The sequence below is a fragment of the Periophthalmus magnuspinnatus genome, chromosome 18 (genome assembly GCF_009829125.3).
Source record: "Periophthalmus magnuspinnatus isolate fPerMag1 chromosome 18, fPerMag1.2.pri, whole genome shotgun sequence".
NCBI classification, from domain to species: Eukaryota; Metazoa; Chordata; class Actinopteri; order Gobiiformes; family Gobiidae; genus Periophthalmus; species Periophthalmus magnuspinnatus.
This window is the reverse complement of record NC_047143.1, coordinates 2,781,266-2,805,349: the sequence shown is the minus strand read 5'-3', so window position 1 is coordinate 2,805,349 and position 24,084 is coordinate 2,781,266. Positions and strand designations below refer to the sequence as shown.

General features: G+C 42.2%; 1 protein-coding gene across 2 annotated transcripts in view; it reads left to right on the top strand.

Annotated features, from left to right (window-relative positions):
• dysf (dysferlin, limb girdle muscular dystrophy 2B (autosomal recessive)) overlaps positions 1-6,440 on the top strand; it is a 114,992-nt gene extending 108,552 nt beyond the window's left edge. For both annotated transcript variants that reach the window (XM_055229184.1, XM_055229183.1), the window contains 4 exons: positions 2,937-3,109; positions 3,210-3,319; positions 3,395-3,542; positions 5,253-6,440. In XM_055229184.1, coding sequence (XP_055085159.1) covers positions 2,937-3,109; positions 3,210-3,319; positions 3,395-3,542; positions 5,253-5,309 — 488 coding nt within the window. In that variant the 3' untranslated portion in view covers positions 5,310-6,440. The remainder of the gene's footprint in view (positions 1-2,936; positions 3,110-3,209; positions 3,320-3,394; positions 3,543-5,252) is intronic.
• Positions 6,441-24,084: the final 17,644 nt, after the last annotated feature.

Genomic DNA, 24,084 nt, shown 5'->3' with positions numbered 1-24,084 from the left:
TGGTTCAGCCCTGGTTCAGCCCTGGTTCAGTCCTGGTTCAGTCCTGGTTCAGTCCTGGTTTAGTCCTGGTTTAGCCCTGGTTTAGCCCTGGTTTAGCCCTGGTTTAGTCCTGGTTTAGTCCTGGTTTAGCCCTGGTTTAGCCCTGGTTTAGTCCTGGTTTAGTCCTGGTTTAGTCCTGGTTTAGACCTGGTTTAGTCCTGGTTTAGTCCTGGTTTAGCCCTGGTTTAGCCCTGGTTTAGCCCTGGTTTAGTCCTGGTTTAGTCCTGGTTTAGTCCTGGTTTAGTCCTGGTCTAGTCCTGGTTTAGTCCTGGTTTAGTCCTGGTTTAGACCTGGTTTAGTCCTGGTTTAGTCCTGGTTTAGTCCTGGTTTAGTCCTGGTCTAGTCCTGGTCTAGTCCTGGTTTAGTCCTGGTTTAGCCCTGGTTTAGCCCTGGTTTAGTCCTGGTTTAGTCCTGGTTTAGCCCTGGTTTAGCCCTGGTTTAGTCCTGGTTTAGTCCTGGTTTAGCCCTGGTTTAGCCCTGGTTTAGTCCTGGTTTAGTCCTGTTTTAGCCCTGGTTTAGTCCTGGTTTAGTCCTGGTTTAGCCCTGGTTTAGTGCTGGTTTAGTCCTGGTTTAGTCCTGGTTTAGTCCTGGTTTAGTCCTGGTTTAGTCCTGTTCAGTCCTGGTTTAGCCCTGGTTTAGTCCTGGTTTAGTCCTGGTTTAGTCCTGGTTTAGCCCTGGTTTAGTCCTGGTTTAGTCCTGGTTTAGTCCTGGTTTAGTCCTGGTTTAGTCCTGGTTTAGTCCTGGTTTAGTCCTGGTCTAGTCCTGGTTTAGTCCTGGTTTAGTCCTGGTTTAGCCCTGGTTTAGTCCTGGTTTAGTCCTGGTTTAGCCCTGGTTTAGCCCTGGTTTAGCCCTGGTTTAGTCCTGGTTTAGTCCTGTTTTAGCCCTGGTTTAGTCCTGGTTTAGTCCTGGTTTAGCCCTGGTTTAGCGCTGGTTTAGCCCTGGTTTAGTCCTGGTTTAGTCCTGGTTTAGTCCTGGTTTAGTCCTGTTTAGTCCTGGTTTAGCCCTGGTTTAGCCCTGGTTTAGTCCTGGTTTAGTCCTGGTTTAGCCCTGGTTTAGTCCTGGTTTAGTCCTGGTTTAGTCCTGGTTTAGTCCTGGTTTAGTCCTGGTTTAGCCCTGGTTTAGTCCTGGTTTAGTCCTGGTTTAGTCCTGGTTTAGTCCTGGTTTAGTCCTGGTTTAGTCCTGGTTTAGTCCTGGTTTAGTCCTCATTCAGACCCCTCTCGTTCTTTCTGTGAGGATTGTGCAGACTTGGTGGAAACGCCCGGGACATAATTTCAAAGGTAAATGTTATGGCAGCAGTTTGTCTGTGGATCGCCCCTAAGCGTCTCAACCTGACAATCAAACTGTCCCCACGGAAACACCCGGATTCTGTTACACTCTGGGGCATTTAGACCAGAGGAGCTTCCAGTAAGACACTTTTAAAAGGCACTATACCATATTTATTTTAGTTTACTTCATTTCTTTAATACTTTTTGAATAACCGCATTGGTATTACGTCTTATTGGGTCAAAACGGTGCAATTGTGGTCTGTTGAAAGCTGACTTAAGCTGGAAGATTTATGACAAGTTTATGAACCCAATCTGTCACAAAATTGGATTTCCAGAGAAGCCAGACACAATGTACCGAATAAAGATCTACCTTCAAAACACTTTACGTCAAGGAAATGGCCGGATTTGAACCGTTAACCTTTGGATCAGGAGCTCAAACTTTTTACCGACTAAAAATCACGTTACTAAAAAAAAAAAAAACTTGCTTTTTTTTGATGAGAACGCTCCGAATTTAGCTAGTTTGAAGTGAAATTACCAAAAATAACAATGAACAGAAGATAATGTTAAAGTCTGTGGTTGCCGTGGTTACGTTTGGCTGCTCTTGTGGCTGACTGGCTCGCACGCTGAGCAGCAACTTTTTTACGTTTTTAACTTAACATTTTGGGATTTTGATCAGTTTAGAACAAGTTAAGGACTATTTGATGGTGTGATTTAAGCAGTTTTTTTTTTTTGTTGTTTTTCCTGTATCCATGGCGATGCTACACGGAGCTAGCTAACGACATCACGTTTCGGGTCGTCACTCGCTCCTCCTCAGGCGCTAACCTCGGGGTTCGGTTGGATCCACAGTTGACTTTCAGTAATCGCATAAAACACCTGCGCGGGACATCGTTTCAACCATCTACGAAACATCTCCAAACTCCGCCCACTTTCTAAACCTCCCAGACGCAGAAAAACTTGTCCACGCCTTTATCTCCGCGAGGTTGGATTATTGGAATGGACGTTTTGTTGGAATTTCTGCCAAAAACTACAGTATATCCCAAAACAGCGACACCAGAATCTGAATAAAAGTCACAAAACTTCTCAAATTACGTCCGTGTCCGGCTAACGCTAATCTAAACACCTTTTTATTTCGAAAAGCTTATTGTTCATGTTTGGTTTTTTTTAGCATTTAGCATTTAGTACTGGTTTAAAGTTCTTGTTTTGTTGTAGCACTCTGAGAATCTACGGAATGAAGAGTGCATTATAACTAAAATGTATTATTATGATTATTATTATAACTACGCTAATGCTAACCAGCTAGCTATGAAATGCTACACACTTTTTACAACAACCCAACAGTCTTTCCGCACCAAATACGTCCCGTTTCATCACTGACTGGAACGACAGAGCGGACAAAGAGAAAGAGAGAGGCTTTCTGTTGCGCACTTTTGTCCTGAGAGCTGTTACCCTCCACAAACTGCCCCGATACTCGATCTGGTGACTCGATTTGTTGATTATTATCGTATCGTACGGCTCAGCGCGCTTAAAGAGACTGAAAATACACCGTTTAGCATCATCACGGGAGGATTTAGCGTTAAATTTAAGTCGTTATTCTGCTTAATCTCCTCGTTTGTTGTGTTTTTTTCTTCGTAGGTCACCTGGTGCTCGACCTGAACAACATGCTGCGTCCCGCCAAGTCGGCCGCGAAGTGCGACCTGGAGCTCCTGAACCAGCCGGGGTCGAAGTTCGTGTCGCTGTTCGAGCAGAAGACGGTGAAAGGATGGTGGCCGTGCGCGGGTCAGAGCGGAGGAGACAAGATCTTAGCCGTGAGGAGCGCAAACCTGTAGAACCACGTCGGGTTTGAAAGTGCGCGGTGAGATTAGTGAAACGTGTGTGTGTTTGTTGTGCGTTTGCGTTTGTGGTCAGGGTAAAGTGGAGATGTCTCTGGAGCTGGTGTCGGAGCAGGAGCAGGAGGAGAGGCCCGCGGGTCTGGGGAGGGACGAACCCAACATGAACCCGACTCTTCAGGATCCGCAGTGAGAGCCACACACTCCGACTCTTTCTCCGACTCGTTTTGTTTCTTCACTTTCTGATTTTTGTCGTTCTCCCAGTCGACCCGAGACTTCGTTCCTGTGGTTCTCGTCTCCGTACAAGACCCTGAAGTTCATCGTGTGGCGGAGGTTTAAGTGGTTCATCCTGCTCTTCCTCGTCCTCTTCCTCATCTTCCTCTTCTTCGGAGTCTTCCTCTACGCCTTCCCGGTACGAGACGTTACGATCGGTTAAAGATGCAAAAATGTCACGCTGTTTTCTGATCTGTTCTAATGTCGTTTCCTCGTCACACACAGACCTGGAGTTGTGTTTTGCTTCGTTCACACAAACCTGCAGATTTAGGCTGAGAAAACACTCTGTTCCACCTTGTGATGTCATCAAGTGCTCATACAGGAAGTGCTCCGCTGTGTTTTTAAACTCCACACACCTTCATTTATAGAATCATTTGAATCATTTCAGACCTGGATTTTTTCTTTCTGTCCTTTCTGTCCTCCCCCTCTTTTTCTCCTCGCTTTTACTACATACTTTCTTCCTTCTCTTTCTTTTTTATTACCCCCCTTTCCGTTCCTCTATCTCTCTCCCCTTTTCCGTCACCTATCCTTTCCTCTTTTCCTCCCTCTCTCCTTCTGTCTTTCTTTCTATTTCTCCCTCTCTCTCTCCTTCTCGCTTTTCCTACCTCTATTCCTACCTCTCGCTTTCTCACGCTCCATCTTTCTTTCTCCATCTTCCTCTCTCTTCCCTCTCTCTCTTTTTCCCTCTATCTCTTTCTCTCTGACTCTTTTTCACTCTCTTATCACTCTTTCTTTTCTCTCTCATCACTCTTTCATTCCTCGCTCTCTCCCTTTCTCTCCCCTTTTCCCTCACTCTCCCTTTCTCTCTCTTTTTCCCTCTTTCTCTCTCCCTCTCTCCATCACTCTTTCCTCTCTCTCTGTCCCATCACTCTTTCTCCCCATCTCTCTTTCTTTCCTCCCTCTCTCTTTCATCACTCTTTGTTTCCTCTCTCTCCTTTCTCTTTTTTCCCCCTCTCTCTCATCACTCTTTCTTTTCTCTCTCATCACTCTTTCATTCCTCGCTCTCTCCTTTTCCCTCTCTCCCTTTCTCTCTCTTTTTCCCTCTTTCTTTCTCCCTCTCTCCATCACTCTTTCTTTCCTCTCTCTGTCTGTCTCATCACTCTTTCTCCCCCCTCGTCTCTTTCTTTCCTCTCTCTCTCATCACTCTTTGTTTCCTCTCTGTCCTTTCTCTTTTTCCCCTCTCTCTCTCATCTCTCTTTCTTTCCTCTCTCTCTCATCACTCTTTGTTTCCTCTCTGTCCTTTCTCTTTTTCCCCTCTCTCTCTCATCTCTCTTTCTTTCCTCTCTCTCTCATCACTCTTTGTTTCCTCTCAGTCCTTTCTCTTTTTCCCCTCTCTCTCATCACTCTTTCATTCCTCGCTCTCTCCCTTTCTCTCCCCTTTTCCCTCACTCTCCCTTTCTCTCTCTTTTTCCCTCTTTCTCTCTCCCTCTCTCATCACTCTTTCTTTCCTCTCTTTCTCTGTCTCTGTCTCATCACTCTTTCCTCTCTTTCTTGTCTCATCATTTCATCTCTGAAGGTAAAACGTGACAGTTTGTCTTGAAAACTCCCACTTGATGACATCACGAGGTGGAACAGAGCGTTTTGATCTTTGTGGATGTAACAGACGAATAATAAAATGCGACTCAAACACGTGAGAATGAAACAAAAACACGACTCCAGGTCTGTTTTTGACGAGGAAACATTAGAACAAACCACAAAATAACAACACCGGCCCTTTAATCGTAAAACAGACCCAAAGATTCATTTTGTTGTTGTTTTTTTTGATGCATTTTTCAAACATAAAACACAAAAATCCCAGTGAACTTTAATAATCCTGACGTTTATTCCCGTCTTGTGTCTTTCCCCACAGAACTACGCAGCTATGAAGATGGTCGCCCCTTTTGGTCCGGCGAAAACAAACCAATGACGACTCGAGCGAAAAACGGACCTTTTCACAATCGCTGGCCTTAAATCCGTCGCATTTTCACGTTTCTATGTCCTAAAGCTTCTCCGTGTCACTTTCCCCTCGCTCTCCCTCCTCCCGTCTGAGTTCACGAGGTTAAACTCCGGGATTTGTCCGTCTGTTTTGACGGTTTTCGGCTCGTGTTAGTTTTCAGATGGTGGAGATACGACACTTTGAAACGGGAAACTCGAGCTAATCTGGCTGTTCTGTTCAGGATTTCACGTAAAAATCGCAACGAAATGAAAGAAAAAAGAAAAAAAAAAAACAACTAAATATAATCGACTCTGTGCACAACGGCGCCCCCGTCCTCTCTGCTAGCGTCACTACTTCCTGTCTAGTTTTATCTCTATGAGGTTTTTTGCGAAGCCACGATAAAATGAATAAATATATAAAAAATCAGGCAGTGGACAGTTAGCTGCAGGTAGGTTAGAGGTCAGAGGTCAGAGGTCAGAGGTTACGGTGGTTAGGGTCAGACACTGGACTGCAGGTAAATATCACTGACACATAATAAAAACTACACAAACAAAACGAATACTTCACCAGACGACACAAAGAGAGAGGTTTGTGTCTCAATGCTAACGCTAATGCTAATGCTAACGCTAATGCTAATTTTAAAGCGTGATAAATATCAAAACAACACCGCAGACTGAAGTACTCCACATTTAAACGTAATAATTTGGTCTTGTTTTAAGATTTTAATCAAAGTGACCGTTAGCTTTGAGACACAATGAGCTAGCTAGCGTGCGCAGAGCCTATTAAAGCTGCACCATGCAACTTTTCTGCTCGCGGAGGCCCGTTTCCGCACTCGTCTCCATGGAGATGTTCTAACTTTGCCTGGAATCGAAAGTATCGATCTCGTTAGCCGTTGGTTGCGCAAAAGTATCTCGAAAAAACACGGATTTGTGGTCGCCTCTCCACAGATCTGACCTGCCTAACTTTGCCTGCTGACGTTAGCTTCCAGGCAAAGCAACGGCATCTCCGTGGAGACAAACAGGCATCAGAAAAGTTCCACAGTGCACGTTTAATATTGAGTTTTACCATCCGTGTTAAAAATGTGTTTTTATGGCTACTGAAAAATCATGTTTCTTTTTTTTATTCGTTAATCGTGACATTTTAGAAATATTTTAATGCTTTTTTCTTTTTTTTTTTTTTTGGTCAGTTCCTTGTGTACAGTTTAAAAAAATCCAAATTCTCTCGTCAAACTTCACCGCGTAAAAACCAAAGCTGCGACGATACGATTTTTGAACTGCCTTAAGCTTCAGACGCTGCACTGAACAAAACAAAATGGAGACGGAAGTGTAAAACTAGTAAATACTTTTTGTTTGTTTTGTTTGTTTTTAGCTCTGACTGCAGTCGCTTGGGTAAAGTTTGATGGTTTTAATTATAAATGCATTATTATTATTATTATTATTATTATTGTTTTGTTTGTGAATGTGCCTTTCAAATCTGCTGCCTCGGCGTCAAACTGCTGCAACTGGAAATTTCCGCTGCGTCACTGCGATCGAATATTTGTATTATTATATTTGTTAAAGGGCTCGTATCACACAAAATGGACTCTCTTGAGCTTTTAATCGTGTTCTAATGCCGTTTCGTCATCAAAATCAGACCTGGAGTTGCGTTTTGTATGTCTCTCTAAGCTTAAAAACGCTCCGTTCCACCTTGTGATGTCATCGAGTGGTACTTTACAACAGCTTTTAACAGCTCCTTTTACGTTTCGTTCAGTAGAGATTGTGAATTCCAGAGCTGAAATGATCCAAATGATTCTAGAAATGAAGGTGCGTGGAGTTTAAACGCCACGGAGCACTTCCTGTATCGCCACTTGATGACATCACAAGGTGGAACGGAGTGTTGTTGTTTTTTCAGTTTGAGAGAAAAACTCAAAAAACACAGCTCCGGGTCTGTTTGTGAGGAGGAAACAACATTAGAACAGTGGAATATGAGCCCTTTAAAGCTGCACTATGTAACTTTTTTGATGGGATTGTCCGCCACTTGCTTCACCTAAAATGTTCCACAATATGGCATTACGCGTCTATCTTGCATTTAGTTAAAAGTTTACATTTTTATTCATCAATATATCCATAAAAAACATGAATTCTTACTGTGATCTGACCTTGTAGCTTAGCCTGTCGCCGCCGCCTGCTCGTTTCCATGGAGATAGACAAATTTAACGCTAATATCTTCATGGAAACAAGCAGGGGAAACAAGAAAGGTTACATAATGCAGCTTTAAAAGATTCAACACTTCAAACTACTAACTAATTGTTAAACACTACGGAATACATTTACAATACGCTCAAAACTGGATGAATATTGTGAATTTTGTGTTGTTTTTTTTTGTCTTCTGGCTGATAAAAACGCCTCTAAACCAAAAAAACAGGGAAGAACTGTGATCAAAACTCAAGTCTTGTATTTTGCATGTGGCTTTGAATATATTTAAAACAAAATTCGAGTGGTATTTTTGTAGAAAAGGAAAAAAAATGATGCTGGGAATTGAAGCTTTACTGTATTTGTCAAATAGCAACACACGTGCACTAAAACAGTATTAAGTCAATAAACGTCACTTTAAACCATGAAATGTGCTTTTGTATGAGCTTTCTCCCATGTTATAACGATTCTGTACGAGGCTCCGCCCACAAGCCGACATCGCCCACGCTCCCACACGACAATCCTCCATAAATAAACAAAAACATGAGACAAAACTGTGCACTACGACTTCACAAACCTGGTGTGATGTGCAGTAGTTTCATTAGTGCGATGCAGCTGATTGTGTTGTGATGGTGCTCTGAAGGGGGAGGGGCTTAGCACAGAGAGCAAAGAGAGAGGGAACAAAACTCAAATTACTTATAAAACATGTTAATATGTTGTTGTTTTTTTGGCAAATATAACATTTTCAAAACAATAAAAGGAAATAATACCCCATAGAAGTAAATACCTCCTCTTTAATACCCCACAGAAGTAAATACCTCCTCTTTAATACCCCACAGAAGTAAATACCTCCTCTTTAATACCCCATAGAAGTAAATACCTCCTCTTTAATACCCCACAGAAGTAAATACCTCCTCTTTAATACCCCACAGAAGTAAACACCTCCTCTTTAATGCCCCATACAAGTAAATACCTCCTCTTTAATACCCCATAGAAGTAAATACCTCCTCTTTAATACCCCACAGAAGTAAATACCTCCTCTTTAATACCCCATAGAAGTAAAATACCTCCTCTTTAATACCCCATAGAAGTAAATACCTCCTCTTTAATACCCCATAGAAGTAAATACCTCCTCTTTAATACCCCACAGAAGTAAATACCTCCTCTTTAATGCCCCATACAAGTAAATACCTCCTCTTTAATACCCCACGGAAGTAAATACCTCCTCTTTAATACCCCATAGAAGTAAATACCTCCTCTTTAATTGTAGATAAGTGCAGTAAATACCTCCTCTTTAAAGTAGTAGTACACATACTTAAGATCAGTCAGTGGATCGTTTAAGTCCGACTCTTCTTCGTTGTTTTCCTTCAGAGCAGCAGCGCGTGTTCAACTTCTGAACAAATATTAAATGAAACATATTTTCACGTCTCCGATTTGGGTCTTTCTCGTTGAAAACACTCCTGACCTCATCTCGAACCTGCGGCGTCAGCGAAAGTGAAACCACATAGTAAACACCGGACCCCTGACGGATGACCCAACCCCTCCAAGTACCTCCAGAGGAACCCCCTCCTCCACAGACGTCTACCCCAGACTCCTGCACCTCTGCCTGGGTCAGAGCGGCGCGACGGAGGGGGGAATGGAGACGATGCGTTGTAGTGAAGGAAAGGTAACGGTATTTTAAAGAGATTGTGTTACTTCTTACTACTTCTATGTGGTATTAAAGAGGAGGTATCTACTTCTGTGGGGTATTAAAGAGGAGGTATCTACTTCTGTGGGGTATTAAAGAGGAGGTATTTACTTCTATGGGGTATTAAAGAGGAGGTATTTATGGGGTATTAAAGAGGGGGTATTTACTTCTATGGGGTATTAAAGAGGAGGTATTTACTTCTGTGGGGTATTAAAGAGGAGGTATTTACTTCTGTGGGGTATTAAAGAGGAGGTATTTACTTCTATGGGGTATTAAAGAGGAGGTATTTACTTCTATGGGGTATTAAAGAGGAGGTATTTACTTCTGTGGGGTATTAAAGAGGAGGTATTTACTTCTATGGGGTATTAACTGCTAACACACAACACATTTAGCTCACCATGTTACTTTTTATTGTTTTGCCAATGCTATGTTAACATGTTTAATAGTTAAGTGTCAGTTTCGTTTTTGAGTCCCCGCCTCCTTCACTCTCCACGCTAAGTCACTCCCCCTTCAGAGCACTATCACTAACACAATCGCCGCACGTTCTACTATATCGGAGTCGTCTTTATTTCCCTGAATTGAAGACGTCGTCGCTCTGATCTTCCCCCGTTTTCACCGCCGTTGACTCACACTCACTGCGCTTTGCATTCGGCAGCGTCACGTTATAATCATTAAAGAGCCTGTACGGGTTATTTTCACGTATTTGAGCAAAATGTGTCTTACCCCAGTACAGATATATTGTATAAATTGTAAATAATCACATTTTTAGATAGTGTTGTTTCACTTTCAAGTCACTCAAAGCGATTTATGTTAAGGAAATACTCACGATTCATACACGGCGCACACAGACACTGGGGCGTTTAAGTGTCTTGCCCAAGGACACAACAACATTGTTCATCTGTGGGAGATGGCTATTCCCATACGCGGTTTGACACTGCAGTCACAGCTGGACCGGGTTCAAGCTTTTTTTTTTTGGTCCCATAATCAGGAAGTGTGTTGTTAGCATGCTAGTTGTCATTAGCATTACGTCGGAAAGTTGCGAAACGCTTCTAAACTCATCAAAGGGAATTTTTTGGATGCTTGGAAGGTGTAAGGTGAGTGAGGAATAACTTTGGAGCACAGAAAACTCTTTAAATGAACCAGTTTTTGTGTGTGTGTGTGTGTGTGTGTGTGTGTGTGTGTGTTTTAAATGTTTAGAAGAAAAACACAAAAAAAACACACAAAAAAACCACAACAACCCCCCCCCCAAACAAAACCCCACCACAATAGAACAAAAAAAAACACAAAAACACACACAAAAACCCCCAAAATAAACCCCACAAAAAACACAAAAAAAACAAACACAAAAAACACACAAAAAACAAAAATAAACCCCACAAAAGAACAAACAAAAAATAACCAAAAATAACCAAACACAAAAAACACACAACAAAACAAACACCAAAAAAAACCCCAAAATAAACCCCACAAAAAACAAACAAAAAAGAACACCAAAAAAAGCAAACACAAAAAACAAAAATAAACCCCACCAAAAAAACAAAAAAAAAAACAACCCAAAAATAACCAAACACAAAAAACACACAAAAAACCCAAAACAAACACACACAAAAAAAACACAAAAAAACAAACACCAAAAAAAAAAAAAAAAAAAAGTATTTAGTAAGTATTTAAGGCAATAAAAATCCGCTACAGCGCCTTAAATGTAGTTTAACATAAAGCTTTTGCCACTTTAGACTCACTGTGGGAGGGTTGACCAACACCTTTATTCGAGTAAGAGTGCACCGTTCCACTGTATGATAAATATTCAGGAAACTACACTGCAAACTTGTTCCAAAAGTGACTCTAGTGAACTGTGAGCGCACCACCCCCTCTGACCGTGGAGGCAGTGATGGAGCGGCGGCAGGCTGAACTTCAGGTGACCCTCTGGGCTTGTGGTTAGCGTGCGGGTGGGCCCAAAGACGATATGTTGGTGGTTTAAATATTCTGCAATGGCCTTGACTTCGCTCCAACTTTTACTGCGCAGTGAGGTGGGATTTTCACTATAGATCACTCCTGTCCGAGCCGCCGCAGACGATTAGCGAATGCGTCGGCTAACCGCAGCGTTGTCCCGATTGGAAAACTAACAGACGGACTTGACAGGTGATCATTAAAATCTGTAGCCTTGGCGATTTAGCTCGACTACCACCCACTGACGCACAACGCTGCCTAATAATACTCAACAACTGTATTAATGATGTAAATGTGCAGCTCACATTCACACATAATGGCTATTTGCTTAAAACCGCACTATGTAACTTTTTAGACCCAAATAGTCTAAACTAAAAACATGCATCTACTGTGAGAGGGCTTGCGTCTCCACAAACCTGACTGTTATTTGGGGTGAAGGAGGGCCGGCTCCTGCGTGTTTACATTAGAATATTGTTCCCGTTAGCGTTGGGGTTAGGGTTTAGTGGTTAGGGCAAGGGTTTAGAGATTAGGGTTGGATTAGCGTTGGGGTTAGGGTAAGAGTTTAGGGGTCAGGGTTGGGTTACGGTTATGGTATGGTAAGGGTTAGGGTTAGGGTTGAATTAGTGTTGGGGTTAGGGTAAGATTCAGCGGTTGGGGTTAGGTTACGGTTATGGTATCGTAGGCCAAGGGTTAGGGTTGGGTTAGCGTTGGGGTTAGGGTAAAGGCTAGGGTTTAAGGATTAGGGTTAGATTAGTGCAGGGGTTTGGGTTAGGGCAGGGTTATGGTATGGTAGGGTAAGGGTTAGGGTTGGAGTAGCGTTGGGATCAGAGTAAGAGTTTAGGGATTAGGATTGGATTCACATTGGGGTTAGGGTACGGGTTAGGATTTAAGGATAAGAATCGGATTAGCGTTGAGGTTAGGGTAAGGTTCAGGGATTAGGGTTGGGTTACGGTTATGGTATCATAGGGCAATTGTTAGCGTTGGGTTAGAGTTGTATTAGCACTGGGGTTAGAGTAAGGTTTAGAAATTTAGGCATTAGGGTTGGATTAGCGTTGGGGTTAGGGTAAAGTTTAGGGGTTAGGGTTGAGTTACGGTTATGGTATGGTAGGGCAAGGGTTAAGGTTGGATAAGCGCTAGGGTTAGGGTAAGCGTTAAAGGTTTAAGCATTGCGGTTGCATTAATGTTAGGGTTAAGGGAAGGTTTAGAGGTTTAGGCATCTCGTCTCTCGTGCACAAACAGAAGTTCCACCGATGGATTTAGACGTGAAAATTCCACCAAAATTCAGGACTATTATTCGGATTATTCTAAAAAAACCCAATATGTTGCTCTTAAAAAGTCGCTCAATCCCAACGGAAAACTGCAAACCTGGCAACACCGGTCGTATCTGCTGCCCGTGTCCAACCAGGAAGTACCAACATTTTTAAAAACTAAGGAAGATTTTTATGTTAAACTCAAATATAATTACGTTAGCTGTATTTTAATGAAGTCTTTGTTGGTTGGTTACTTAAATATCTACATAACTCATCTTCAGGACAGTTCCCATCGTATCTATTGTACATAAAAGCCGTGTTTTCAAAGACACATTGTTGGGATTCTTGGCTGAGGTGGGACAGGTCAAAGGTCACGGTCCCACTGTAAGATCACTGTCAATCTGACCTGTCAACAACCGCCTTTAACGGCACCACTTCCTGCCCACACAGGAAGTCCATCTTCTTCTGAGACTTGTTTTGTTGGACGTTATTATTTTTGTCCGAAACATCCTCCGCGTCCGTCCTTGAAGTTTTACGGAGCGCCGCTTGTGAATCCGCCTCTTCGCCTCTTCCCAGTGTCGCCGAGCGCTTCCTGTAGAAGTCCCTTCAGAATAAAACGTACGTCATTATGAACTGTTTGAGTTTAAGAGTGAAGGTCGGGGCAGAGCTTTAACGCTAAAAAAAGATGAATAAACAAACGGTGCATAGACAACAGGCTTCAGGAGGTTTCGACGAGCTGCTAACGACCAAGTAACCCGAGTATTTTTGTACGAACACTGCGTATCAGCTCATGTGGGGTGGTAAAAGTAGCAAAAATCAGATATGAATCAATACTGAAACTAATATCTAAACTAGACACTAATTTGAGCAGGTATCGATACTAAAAGTCACATTCACAGGACAGAAATGAACCTTTCCTGAGTAGATTTAAAATGATCTTTAGCTTTATCAGGACTAGTATAAAACCACATAAAGCAGTAAGCCTCTTTTCCCTTGGGACGGTTGCGTTTGGTCCAGCTGAGTTGTGTTTCCACGGCTCTAGGTCCCGGGGCACGAAACACTGACGTCACCCAAACACGACTCACGTTTTCTTAATAAATCCAATCTAAATCGTATCTGAATCACACTTGTTGTCGTGAGGCCGATTCACAAAAAGCAGTTTAGTCATTTCAAATTCATGGCGCTGTGAGACGACGCTAAAGCTAAAGCTAAAGCTAGCGTAAACACAAAAGTTCTTCTGGTTTACCTTCGTCTTTTTCTGCACGTGTTTCATTTCTCTGCGTCTCATCATCTGTTCATGTAATACAGTGGGTTTGGCTCAGGTTAGAGGCTTTATGCTCTCAAAATATTATACGTGTGGTCTTTATATCCCGTGCATCGATAAACAGGAAACACCTGTTAGCTGCGTGCTAGCTTTGTTTTGCAGAGCAGATCGACTCAACATTTAAGTTGCCATAACTGTAAATCCAGCGGTTTATCACAAGATCCAGTCGACCTTTGGGAGAGATTATTATTTAACGTTTCTATCTGTTTTCTGCCGTCGTGTTTTGGCCTGACTCTGTTCTGTCTTGTCCAATCATCTTGTCTGTCGTTAACCAAAACCACGGAGCTGTACTGTCCCAGACCTCACACGGAGCTAGTGGACCGTGGAGACACTTGTGACCCGAACTGATCCATATCTTGAAAAATACTCAACACGGAGAGCCACAAACCAGCGGTCAGTACAGTGGATAATTCAAACGGTGCATTTAACGCCCGTAGTTTTGATTTCATACTTTAAATAAGGCTTAAAATGTTAATATTAGGTCTGTATGACAATGCAGTGTGGTGTTTTTTAGGTTATATTGGTGGATTACTCAAATTTGCCTTAAAAAGTACTGATTATGATCCGCCTGAGGGCCAATAAAAATCAGTCTGAGGGCCGTATTTAGCCCCCGGGCCACAGTTTGGACACCCCTGGATCACACAGACAATAGAACAGCAAGTACTACCATTTAATGTTGAAAATCACATTGTGTTATCTAAAGAAAGAGTGTTTTTTATTATTATTGTGGTATCGGAATCAGTGTCATGTCTGTTTCTTAGTATCGAAATAGAGTTTGACATTTTAGTGACGGTACTTTATGGTGCCCTGCTACATTTTTACTCACTTTATGTTGGAAACTCTTAACTATACATGGTTATTTTAATGTGATTAATGATGCCACTTCTCTTTTCTGAATATATCCGCACTTTTATCCAAACGGCAACAAATTCGTTAAGGTATTTTCTAGCAATGCAGCGCGACATCAAATACAGAGCAGACGTGCGGACAAGAAGAAGACTCGCCTCACAAACACATACATTGAAAGACACTATGAAACCTGTGGAAAGGCACGTCTCAGGACTCTTTTCCCATCGTTTCCTGAGAGTCTGTTGCTTCATTGTTCACTTTACCTGCGTGGAACTGATTAAACCTCGTGACTTTATGTTTCCGAGTCTTGGTTCTCTTTGACGCTTGCACCAGAAACGAACATTTCTTACGATAGTCGCGTGACCGATTCGGCGTCCCCTAATTGTCCACGTGTTTTAAGCGCGTAACAGCCTATAAATTGTTTGCGTAATCCCGTCGTCCGTCATCCAGGTCTGATCCAGAGCAAAAGACAAAGTTTCAAACTGGACAAATCGTTGTAGGAGGGAAGACTTGGACTCGGACGAACGATTTGTCCAGTTGACGGATTTAAACTTAGCCTAGAAGTTAGCGTTGTGGTTCAGACCGCGCTAATCAAGACTAAGACCTGTCCGAGACCACGACAAAACCGGGACTTTCAAAAAAACGAGACCAAACTGTCCCGGTAAACCGCACAAGATGGTTCTCCACCCAAACCCCCAGAGAAATGTTCAAAAAGGTACAAAAAGCTGCGATATGTAACTTTTCTTCAGCGTGGCATTAAAACTCTCTTTCAGGTGATGCTCCCAGACCAGGTTACAGTCCAGATCTGTGGACCAGCGAGCCAGCTTTCATATCTACACACTTTTTTTCTCTCTCTCCTCGTCTTCCCAAAGAATTCCCATCTGGTTCCTTGAAAATTGACATCACGTTTTATAAGCCTGGATCCGTTTTACCGTCAGTGGCTGCGGCTTCAACAACAAAGTATATATTCGATTAATGAGGATAATATGGGGCTTTTATGTAGAACAACGCTGCGGTTACGTGCTTTTAATTTTGGGATTTCGCTTTTTGTTCGGGTTGATCGGGAGTTCAAATCGCCGCTTGTCGTCTTTTGGTGCATTCTCCAAAAATCAGATCATGTCGACATCTGTGGACCACCGCGTTTTTCTACCTGAACGTACAGTGACTTAACGCTAAAACTATCCCGCGATTAGCATCTTGTTAAATTATATAGTTTTTTCCATTGGGCCATTCAAGTACATTCCTCGCTGCTAGTTAACGCAGCGGCTAATGAGGAAGGCCGCGTGTAAAATGAGTTTATGGGTTGTTTGTGCGGACAGAGAAAGCGATACAGAAATGCTACGCTAACGCCGAGATGGGACAACGTATAGTTTTCTACAGATCAAAGTCCAAAATTATTAAAAATTCGACCTAAATTTGCAACTACAGTGCAACTTAAAGCGGTCGTATTGTGTAAAATCTATTTATTTTTATCTTTCTTCCACGTTATAATGTTGTTTCCTCATCAAAAACATGTCTGAAGAGGTGCGTGTTTGAGTAATTTAGTGATCTCTCCCGGACCCGCCTTATAATTAGCTGTGAGATTCTGTACAAGGCTCCGCCCACAAGCCGACATCGCCCGCGCACCCACACGGCGATCCTCAATAAATCTACAAAAACATGATTCAAAACTGTTCACTACGACTTCACAAACCTGGTGTGATGTGCAGTAGTTTCATTAGTGCGATGCGGCTGATTGTGTTGTGATGGTGCTCTGAAGGGGGAGCAGCTTAGCACAGAGAGCGAAGGGCGAGGAAACGCAGAGGGAAGAGTCAGCGTCAAAAACGAAACTGAAACTTATGTTAATTCATTGTTTTGGCAAATATCACATTTTCAAAACAGTAAAATGTATCAAAAATGTAAATGTTATGTGTTAGCAGTTAGCATACCCCATTGAGTTAAAATACCTCCTCTTTAATACCCCATAGAAGTAAATACCTCCTCTTTAATACCCCACAGAAGTAAATACCTCCTCTTTAATACCACAAAGAAGTAAATACCTCCTCTTTAATACCCCATAGAAGTAAATACCTCCTCTTTAATACAACATAGAAGTAAATACCTCCTCTTTAATACCCCGTAGAAGTAAATACCTCCTCTTTAATACCCCATAGAAGTAAATACCTCCTCTTTAATACCCACAGAAGTAAATACCTCCTCTTTAATACCCCGTAGAAGTAAATACCTCCTCTTTAATACCCCATAGAAGTAAATACCTCCTCTTTAATACCCCATAGAAGTAAATACCTTCTCTTTAATACCCCATAGAAGTAAATACCTCCTCTTTAATACAACATAGAAGTAAATACCTCCTCTTTAATACCCCGTAGAAGTAAATACCTCCTCTTTAATACCCCATAGAAGTAAATACCTCCACTTTAATACCCCACAGAAGTAAATACCTCCTCTTTAATACCCCGTAGAAGTAAATACCTCCTCTTTAATACCCCATAGAAGTAAATACCCCCCAGCAACTTGACAAACCTGGTGTGATGTGCAGGAGTTTCATTAGTGCGATGCGGCTGATTGTGTTGTGATGGTGCTCTGAAGGGGGAGTGACTTAGCACAGTCAAAAATGAAAGTGAAAGTTATTAAACGTGTTCATACGTCGTTTTAGCATTTTCAAAATAATAAAACGTAAACACGGTGATCTAAATATGTGATATATGTGTTTGCAGTTACTACCCCATAGAACACGTGTGTCAAACTCAAGGCCCCCGGGCGAAATGTGGCCCACCGTGACATTTTATGTGGGACACGACAAGGTAAATTAAAAGGTTTGACTGTCTTAAAATATCAGTTTATCAGGAGAGTCACAGTTACACAGACATTTTTCATATCTATGCAAATTCATATGTAATATTTGAAACAGGAAAGGTGAATAAAAATAGTTACATTTATTTTACATTAAATTTAGTTACATTTATACTGTCTTACATTTACACCTGGACCTTTGAGAGCAGCCATTTTACTGATGTGGCCCTCTGTATGTGTGAAAACGAGTCTGACACCCTGCTAAAAGTAAAATACCCCGTCGTCAAGTACAATTTACTTCAATTTTACAATGAAAACTTTTACTTAAGTACATTTTAGAGCTGCTTTATCCAAATGTTTAACTCCTCTATATATTTAACCAACGCAATTAGGTTTAAAAGCATTTGTTTTTAACTGCGTCTTCATTAGGATTGTAAGAAAAGTATTGAAAATCAGACGCTAATCGATACTAAAATCAGTATCAAAACTCGATACTCGTTGTTCGCAGGTATCGATACTAAAAAAGTCACATTCACAGGACAGAAATGAACCTTTCCTGAGGATCTTTAGAATGATCTTGATGTTTTTTTTATCATAATTGTGGTATCGGAATAGGTATCGAGTCTCGTTTTCGAATCAAGTTTTAGTATCGTGACCCGTCTCGTTCGCAAAGTTCAGCGTCGCTAACAAACAAACGTCTTTTGAATCTGGAGCGGTGGAACGGTGGAAGCCCAGAGCGGTTTTCTCACTGACACTGGGTTCATCTCGTGTCTGCACTTTGGCTGATCCTCCGCACATCTGTACACAGCTGTTTTTAAAGACGCTCTGTGGAAATTTTCTGGCAGGGCCGTCCGTAGTTTCCAGGGGGCCCTCAGCTGAATTTGTCTCTGGGGCCCCCCCGGCAGTGGATGTACCTGGCGCAGCTACTGGTGATTCACGTTTGACGACATCTCATCGCCGCGAACGACTGTATTAGCGGACGAACATGTGAGGGGGGGTGTGGGGGTCCGCACCCAGAAGACTTTTGAAATCCTAGACGTTTTTTTTTTTTCCTGGCTCCTGGTGGATTTTAATGCGTTCCAGTTGGCTACAGTGGGATTACATTTACGTTATAAAGATGCAGCGTACGGCAAAAGCTAAAAAGTTGTGCTAAAAGTAGCGCTTCAACCAAAACTTTTACTGAAACAGGAGTAAAAGTACGGCGTTAAAACTCTATTACAGTTGAATTTTGAAAAGGGTTGGTTACGTAAATGTAGCCTGTTAGCGCAATGGACCGGAGACTTGTTTTGGTCCAGTCTCACAAAAAAAAAACGCACAAAAACAGTAAATAATTTATCAGTGACCGCATCTTCTTTGACGTAACTTTGGCCCGTCCCTCATGACACGATAATAAACTCGTCCGCAGATATCGAATGAAAATCCTGACAGGAAATGGCCACAGAAATCCTTTTGATATAACGGCGAGTTTATTATATCTGCGCTAGATCGACGAATCATCAGTGACGTGCCGTGAGGTTTATGGTCGTCACAATCAGATTTACAAACAGGTAAACAGGTGTCGCCGAGTAAATTTAGCCCCGTGCCAATTTCTCTTCCAGCAAGTGACTTGGGGCCAGAATAAAAAAGTTCCAAAGTCCGTATGAAATAGCTCTAACAGTATAATAAAATAAAAAGCAAGCTCGTTTTGTGTTGCCAGCCTTTTCGTGTGGACCTGTCACGATCCCTGCCGGTCGGTCCCGCCCCTTTTTGCACCTCCCCACTCCCCCCTGTGTCCGAGCCTGAAGTTGGGGCGGAGATTTCTGGCTCCTCCCGCGCACACCTGGGCAAAATCACCAGTCAAACACACCTGGGAAGGATGAGAGGAGCCAGGACCTGACACCCAGCGCCAGATCGTCCGTGTAAATGAGGTGCTGGGAAGAAACGCAAACTTGTGCCCTCAGGAAAGGACTTGAAGTTGTGTTTACGGTTCATGTTCATGTTCATGGTTTCTAAAAGGCAGAAAATAAATACTATGAATGTGATGAATGATACAACAAATTAAATATCAGATATGTGGTATTAATAAACACAACAAACATGTAAATACACAATATAAAATACACAAAACATTAGAAAAAAGCTACAGATGATAATACAAAGCAATAATGAACTAAAAGTGAGAGGATGGCACTTTCTCGCCTAAAGTACAAAATTCCAACTGTCCTTAAATGCACCACAGACGGCAGCAGAGAGCAGTGAAAATACAAAGGTCCGCCGGTCCGTGAATGCATCACTGGCTCAAGTTGCGTAACAGCGACGCGAACAAAGGAAACAGACATAATTAAGGCTGGATGGACAGAATATGAACCACAAATACTTATAATACTGAGATTAACTTACGTTCTCAAGGACACGTGAACAATTGTAGAAACTGGTGGCTGCTGAATCGTGATTGGTTGAGGAGTGAGAAATGGTGGTTACTGATTGGTTGAGATGGTTCCTGGGCTGGATTGTCCGAATAATAATGGTAAAAATAGTGAAAACCTAAACCAGGAACGTCATAAACAAATTAAAACAACACAGATAATATAGATGAAATTAAACTCTTGTTAACAGTCCACGTGTCTTTGTGGCGCTCCTCGCTCGGCTCCGTTCTTCTTTTTGCGCCCTTTTGGGTTTTACTTACTGGATATTCTTGCTCCTCACCAGATCCTGCTCCCTGAACTTGCTCCATCCTCCCGTTTCAGACCCTGCTCTTCCACACCGGTACTGTCCGCCCTCACGCTCTCACCTCAGACCACGGCGCTCTCTCCCCGATTCACCGTTTGATCTACCGTCGCTTTGCACTTCTGTTGTTAATAAACGCTGTTAAACTTTTCCCCGAGTTCTGTCTTTTTGGTCTCCCTTGAGTCTTTCGTCCCGTCGTCTGGAGCAAACCCTTTAGCTCCTTTAGCGTCGGTCTTCCTTTTATTAAAACTTCCAGCTTCGACCGAAAGTCCAGTTTAGAAAAACGCTTGAGCTTTAATATTTAATCATCCTCGTTTTAAAAAGTAGAGCCAGACAAGAAGAAAAAAGTGAAGCGATTGCTAAACTTGACTCGCTAACTCCAAATTGTAGCTTGCAGTCACTTATTCTGCTGTAAGAATCCCTGGGCTCACGAGCGCCCCCTACCATGAAGTCAGGGGACTGCGTGTCTCACCCTGCGCCTTTTCACAACCGCTTTAAACCAGTAGGTGTCACTGTTGAGCTACAGCACAGTCCGTCCGTGGTGAGGCACAAACGGCTGCTGCCTCTCCCACGTAAAAGTAAAAATTCAGCGATTTTGATTTAAAAAAAAGAAAAAAATTGCAAAGTTAAATAGAAGATAACTTAACAGGACAAATCATTGGATAAATATAACCATTTAGTTTATTTTTTCGCCGTGATGACAGACGCGTCGCCCAAAAGTAGACCAACAAGTGAGAGAAAATGAGCCAAAAACAGAAGTCTTTGGAGAGGTTTTTTGGCGTCACCTGAGCCAACATTCTCCGAGCTGCTACACGATCACCTGTCTTTCCTTTTACAAGAGTTTAAGCGTTACTTCCCAACCACAAAAGACGAACGAACTGCGCGTGAATGGATCCATATTTGGATCCACATGTAACACCAGATATTTTGCGACTGTAAATAAAAACAGAAGGATATTAAGGCTGCTGTAAACACACAAGCCATGTTTCCAATAAAACTTTATATATTATATTATTTTTGGGCTCTTGGGGGCCCTCTAGTGGCCTCTGACGACCTGCTCATCTCCGTGGAGGTAAATAAAACGACAGGCTGTAGAACGAACGTGTCAAACTGAAATTCACCGTGGGTCAAAATTAAAAACTGAGACAAATTCACGGGACAAACTCGATATTTATTAAAAAACTGACTGCGCCTGATGTGTCATATTTAAACTTTGATGTGGAAACAAACTTTAATTTTGCTAAAACACAAAATCTGGAACAGCTCAAGCTTCATATCACAAACAAAGAGAAATTAAATATGAAATAAAAGAAAAATAAAGAAATAAAACTTAAATACAACAAATTATGTCTCTCTCTCTCTAGTAATTAATTCAACCAACGTGACGAGTAGCTTGGTTGCTAATGAGCGGCAACACAGAAGGATGGGCACTTCTTGACTGTACGTACTAGCAAAGCATTCTGGGATGTGTAGTGTTAGCGGTGCATGTGCTAAACACCAGCGGTCCAGCTCTAATGCACGTTTGATACGATCTCACGGGCCAAAAATAATCACACCACGGGCCAGATTTGTCCCCTGGGCCTGAGTTTGACATATGTGTGAACTGTCTTTGCAGAAACATCTCCATGACGACAGGGAGCAACTTTTAACGACACAAAAGTTACACAGTGCAGCTCTTTAACACTGATTTAACGCAAAATATTGTCAAATTTCTTTTCTCCAAACCACATTCTGGCTGGTGCGATTCCAGCTCAAAACAGACGAAAGCTGCCATCGTGTCCTCGGGCAAGACACTTCGATGTATAAATGTGAATGAATGAGCGTCGTGAAGGTCCCAGATTACGCAAAAAAATGTTCTCGTGAGCTTTAAACCTCCTCAAAAACAGACCCGCAGTTGTGTTTCGTTTCATCCGCACATGTTGTCCTAATCCTTTATTATTAGTCTGCGTACATCTCCACGGCTCCGCTCCACCTCGTGATGTCATTAATTGGTAGTTAAAATCAAATCCCCTGCGCGCTCGATGACTAACAGCGACGTGAAGCCCCGGCTCAGCTCGATCTGCGCTCGGGACGGCGCACGGGGTCATCGGGTTTTACGGGCCCGTCGTCCGTTTGAAGTCTAAAACCTCCTTCATGTCTGAGGTGATAATGAATCCGACCGCGGTGATGTGCTGTTTTCGCCGGCGGCCATTTTCCGCTGACCTCTGACCTCTCCACCGTGCAGGGGCTGATGGGAAAACATGTGTGAATGAGCTGTAAAGAGGAGAATTGTACCAGGAAATCACGTTTACAGCAACGATGCAGCTGGAAGATGTGTGTGATTTGCATATTTATCAAAGCCATATTAAGCTGGATTTGCGTGGTTTTTATTTGGGGTTAGTTACTTCGAAGATATTTGGTTATATTTTATAATAATTACACCTTAATGATCCGTAAAGACGGGTATTTTACTTCTATGGGGTATTAACTGCTAACACATAAAACATTTAGATCACCATGTTTCCTTTTATTGTTTCGAAAATGTTTCACTCGCCAAAAACAGCCTGTTAACATGTTTAATAAGATTCACTCTGAGTCTCTGTTCTCGTTGCTCTCTGTGCTAAGCCCCTCCCCCTTCAGAGCGCCATCGCAACACAATCAGCCGCATCCCGCTAATGAAGCTACTGCACATCACATCAGGTTTGTGAAGTCGTAGTGAACAGTTTTGTGTCGTGTTTTTGTTTATTTATGGAGGATTGTCGTGTGGGAGCGTGGGTGATGTCGGCTTGTGGGCGGAGCCTCGTACAGAATCTTACAGCTAACAGTAAGGAGGGTTGAAATAGGGCCCAGGAGAGATCTCTAAATTACTCAAACATGCACGGATGATATCTCTGGCGTAGTGATGTCAACATGTTTGTTCAAGACTATAGACTGTATACATAAATGGACAGAGCTAACCTGCTAGCTGCCACCGCGTTCTAAACAGGAAGTGATCCTGGGCGCACTTCCCGCTCCATTGACTCTGGCTCCAATTCACTTTCTATTGAAAAACTGTCCCCTGTCTCTGTACCTGCTGCTTCAGACTCGTCATTTTGGTCTTAAATGTTCATATTAAGCCGCTCTACATGATCCAGGGGTTCATTTTTTATTTTTTTATTTTTTATTTTGAGTGTTTTTTGTGTTGTTGTTTTTTTGTTTGTTTTTTTTTTTTTGGGGGGGGGGATTTTTATTATATATATATTGATTTTTTTTGTTATTTTGATTTTTTTTTTCATAATTTTAGTTGAGATATATATATATTTTTATTATTATTATGAGTTGTTTTTTGTTATTTTTATTATTTTTTGTTGTTTTGAGGTTTTTTTAGTTTATTTTCTTCTTTTTTGTCATTTTGAAGGGTTTTTTTGTTAGTTTTTTTTTGTTATTTTGAGGTTTTGTTTTTTGTTTTGTTTGTTTTTTAAGTTTATTTTTTGTTTTTTGGTAAAACTGTCCTCTCTCTTTGTACCTGCTGCTGTCAGACTCATTTTGGTCTTAAATGTTCGTCTCTACATGATCCTCGGGTTTTTATTTACGCTATCGTATCCGTAACTCAAAATATGAACATTAACAACAGACAAATCAGGCGCCTTCTTTCCCCAAGGTCGCTCCTGATAGCGTTAGCAACAGGTTCCACTTGCTCCTGATTGGCTCTTTGGTTGCTATGACACTCGAAATACAGAACTCGGCTCTAAATTCGCCGCTATAACCGCTCTAGCCCCGATGAGCTTCATTTACCTGGAGCCGAACGCTGTGGGCGACGTCACACTCACCTCGTCCACGTCTTTATTCGGTCTCTGTTCAGGTCAAATCACACGAACGCGAAGAATCGTTTTTGAGTCTGTGCTTTTCGACTTCACGCGCGCAGTCGTCGTCGTTGATCTGTGAAAGCTAGCATGTTCCGCTTGGCCGTTTCGACATTATTGGTTTTAAATTGTAACTGTAAAATGAACAATTGAGTAAAGCAGCATGTTGCACGGCATGTTTCCCCGTCCCCCTGCACTTACCCGGCTCTGTTCCTGGG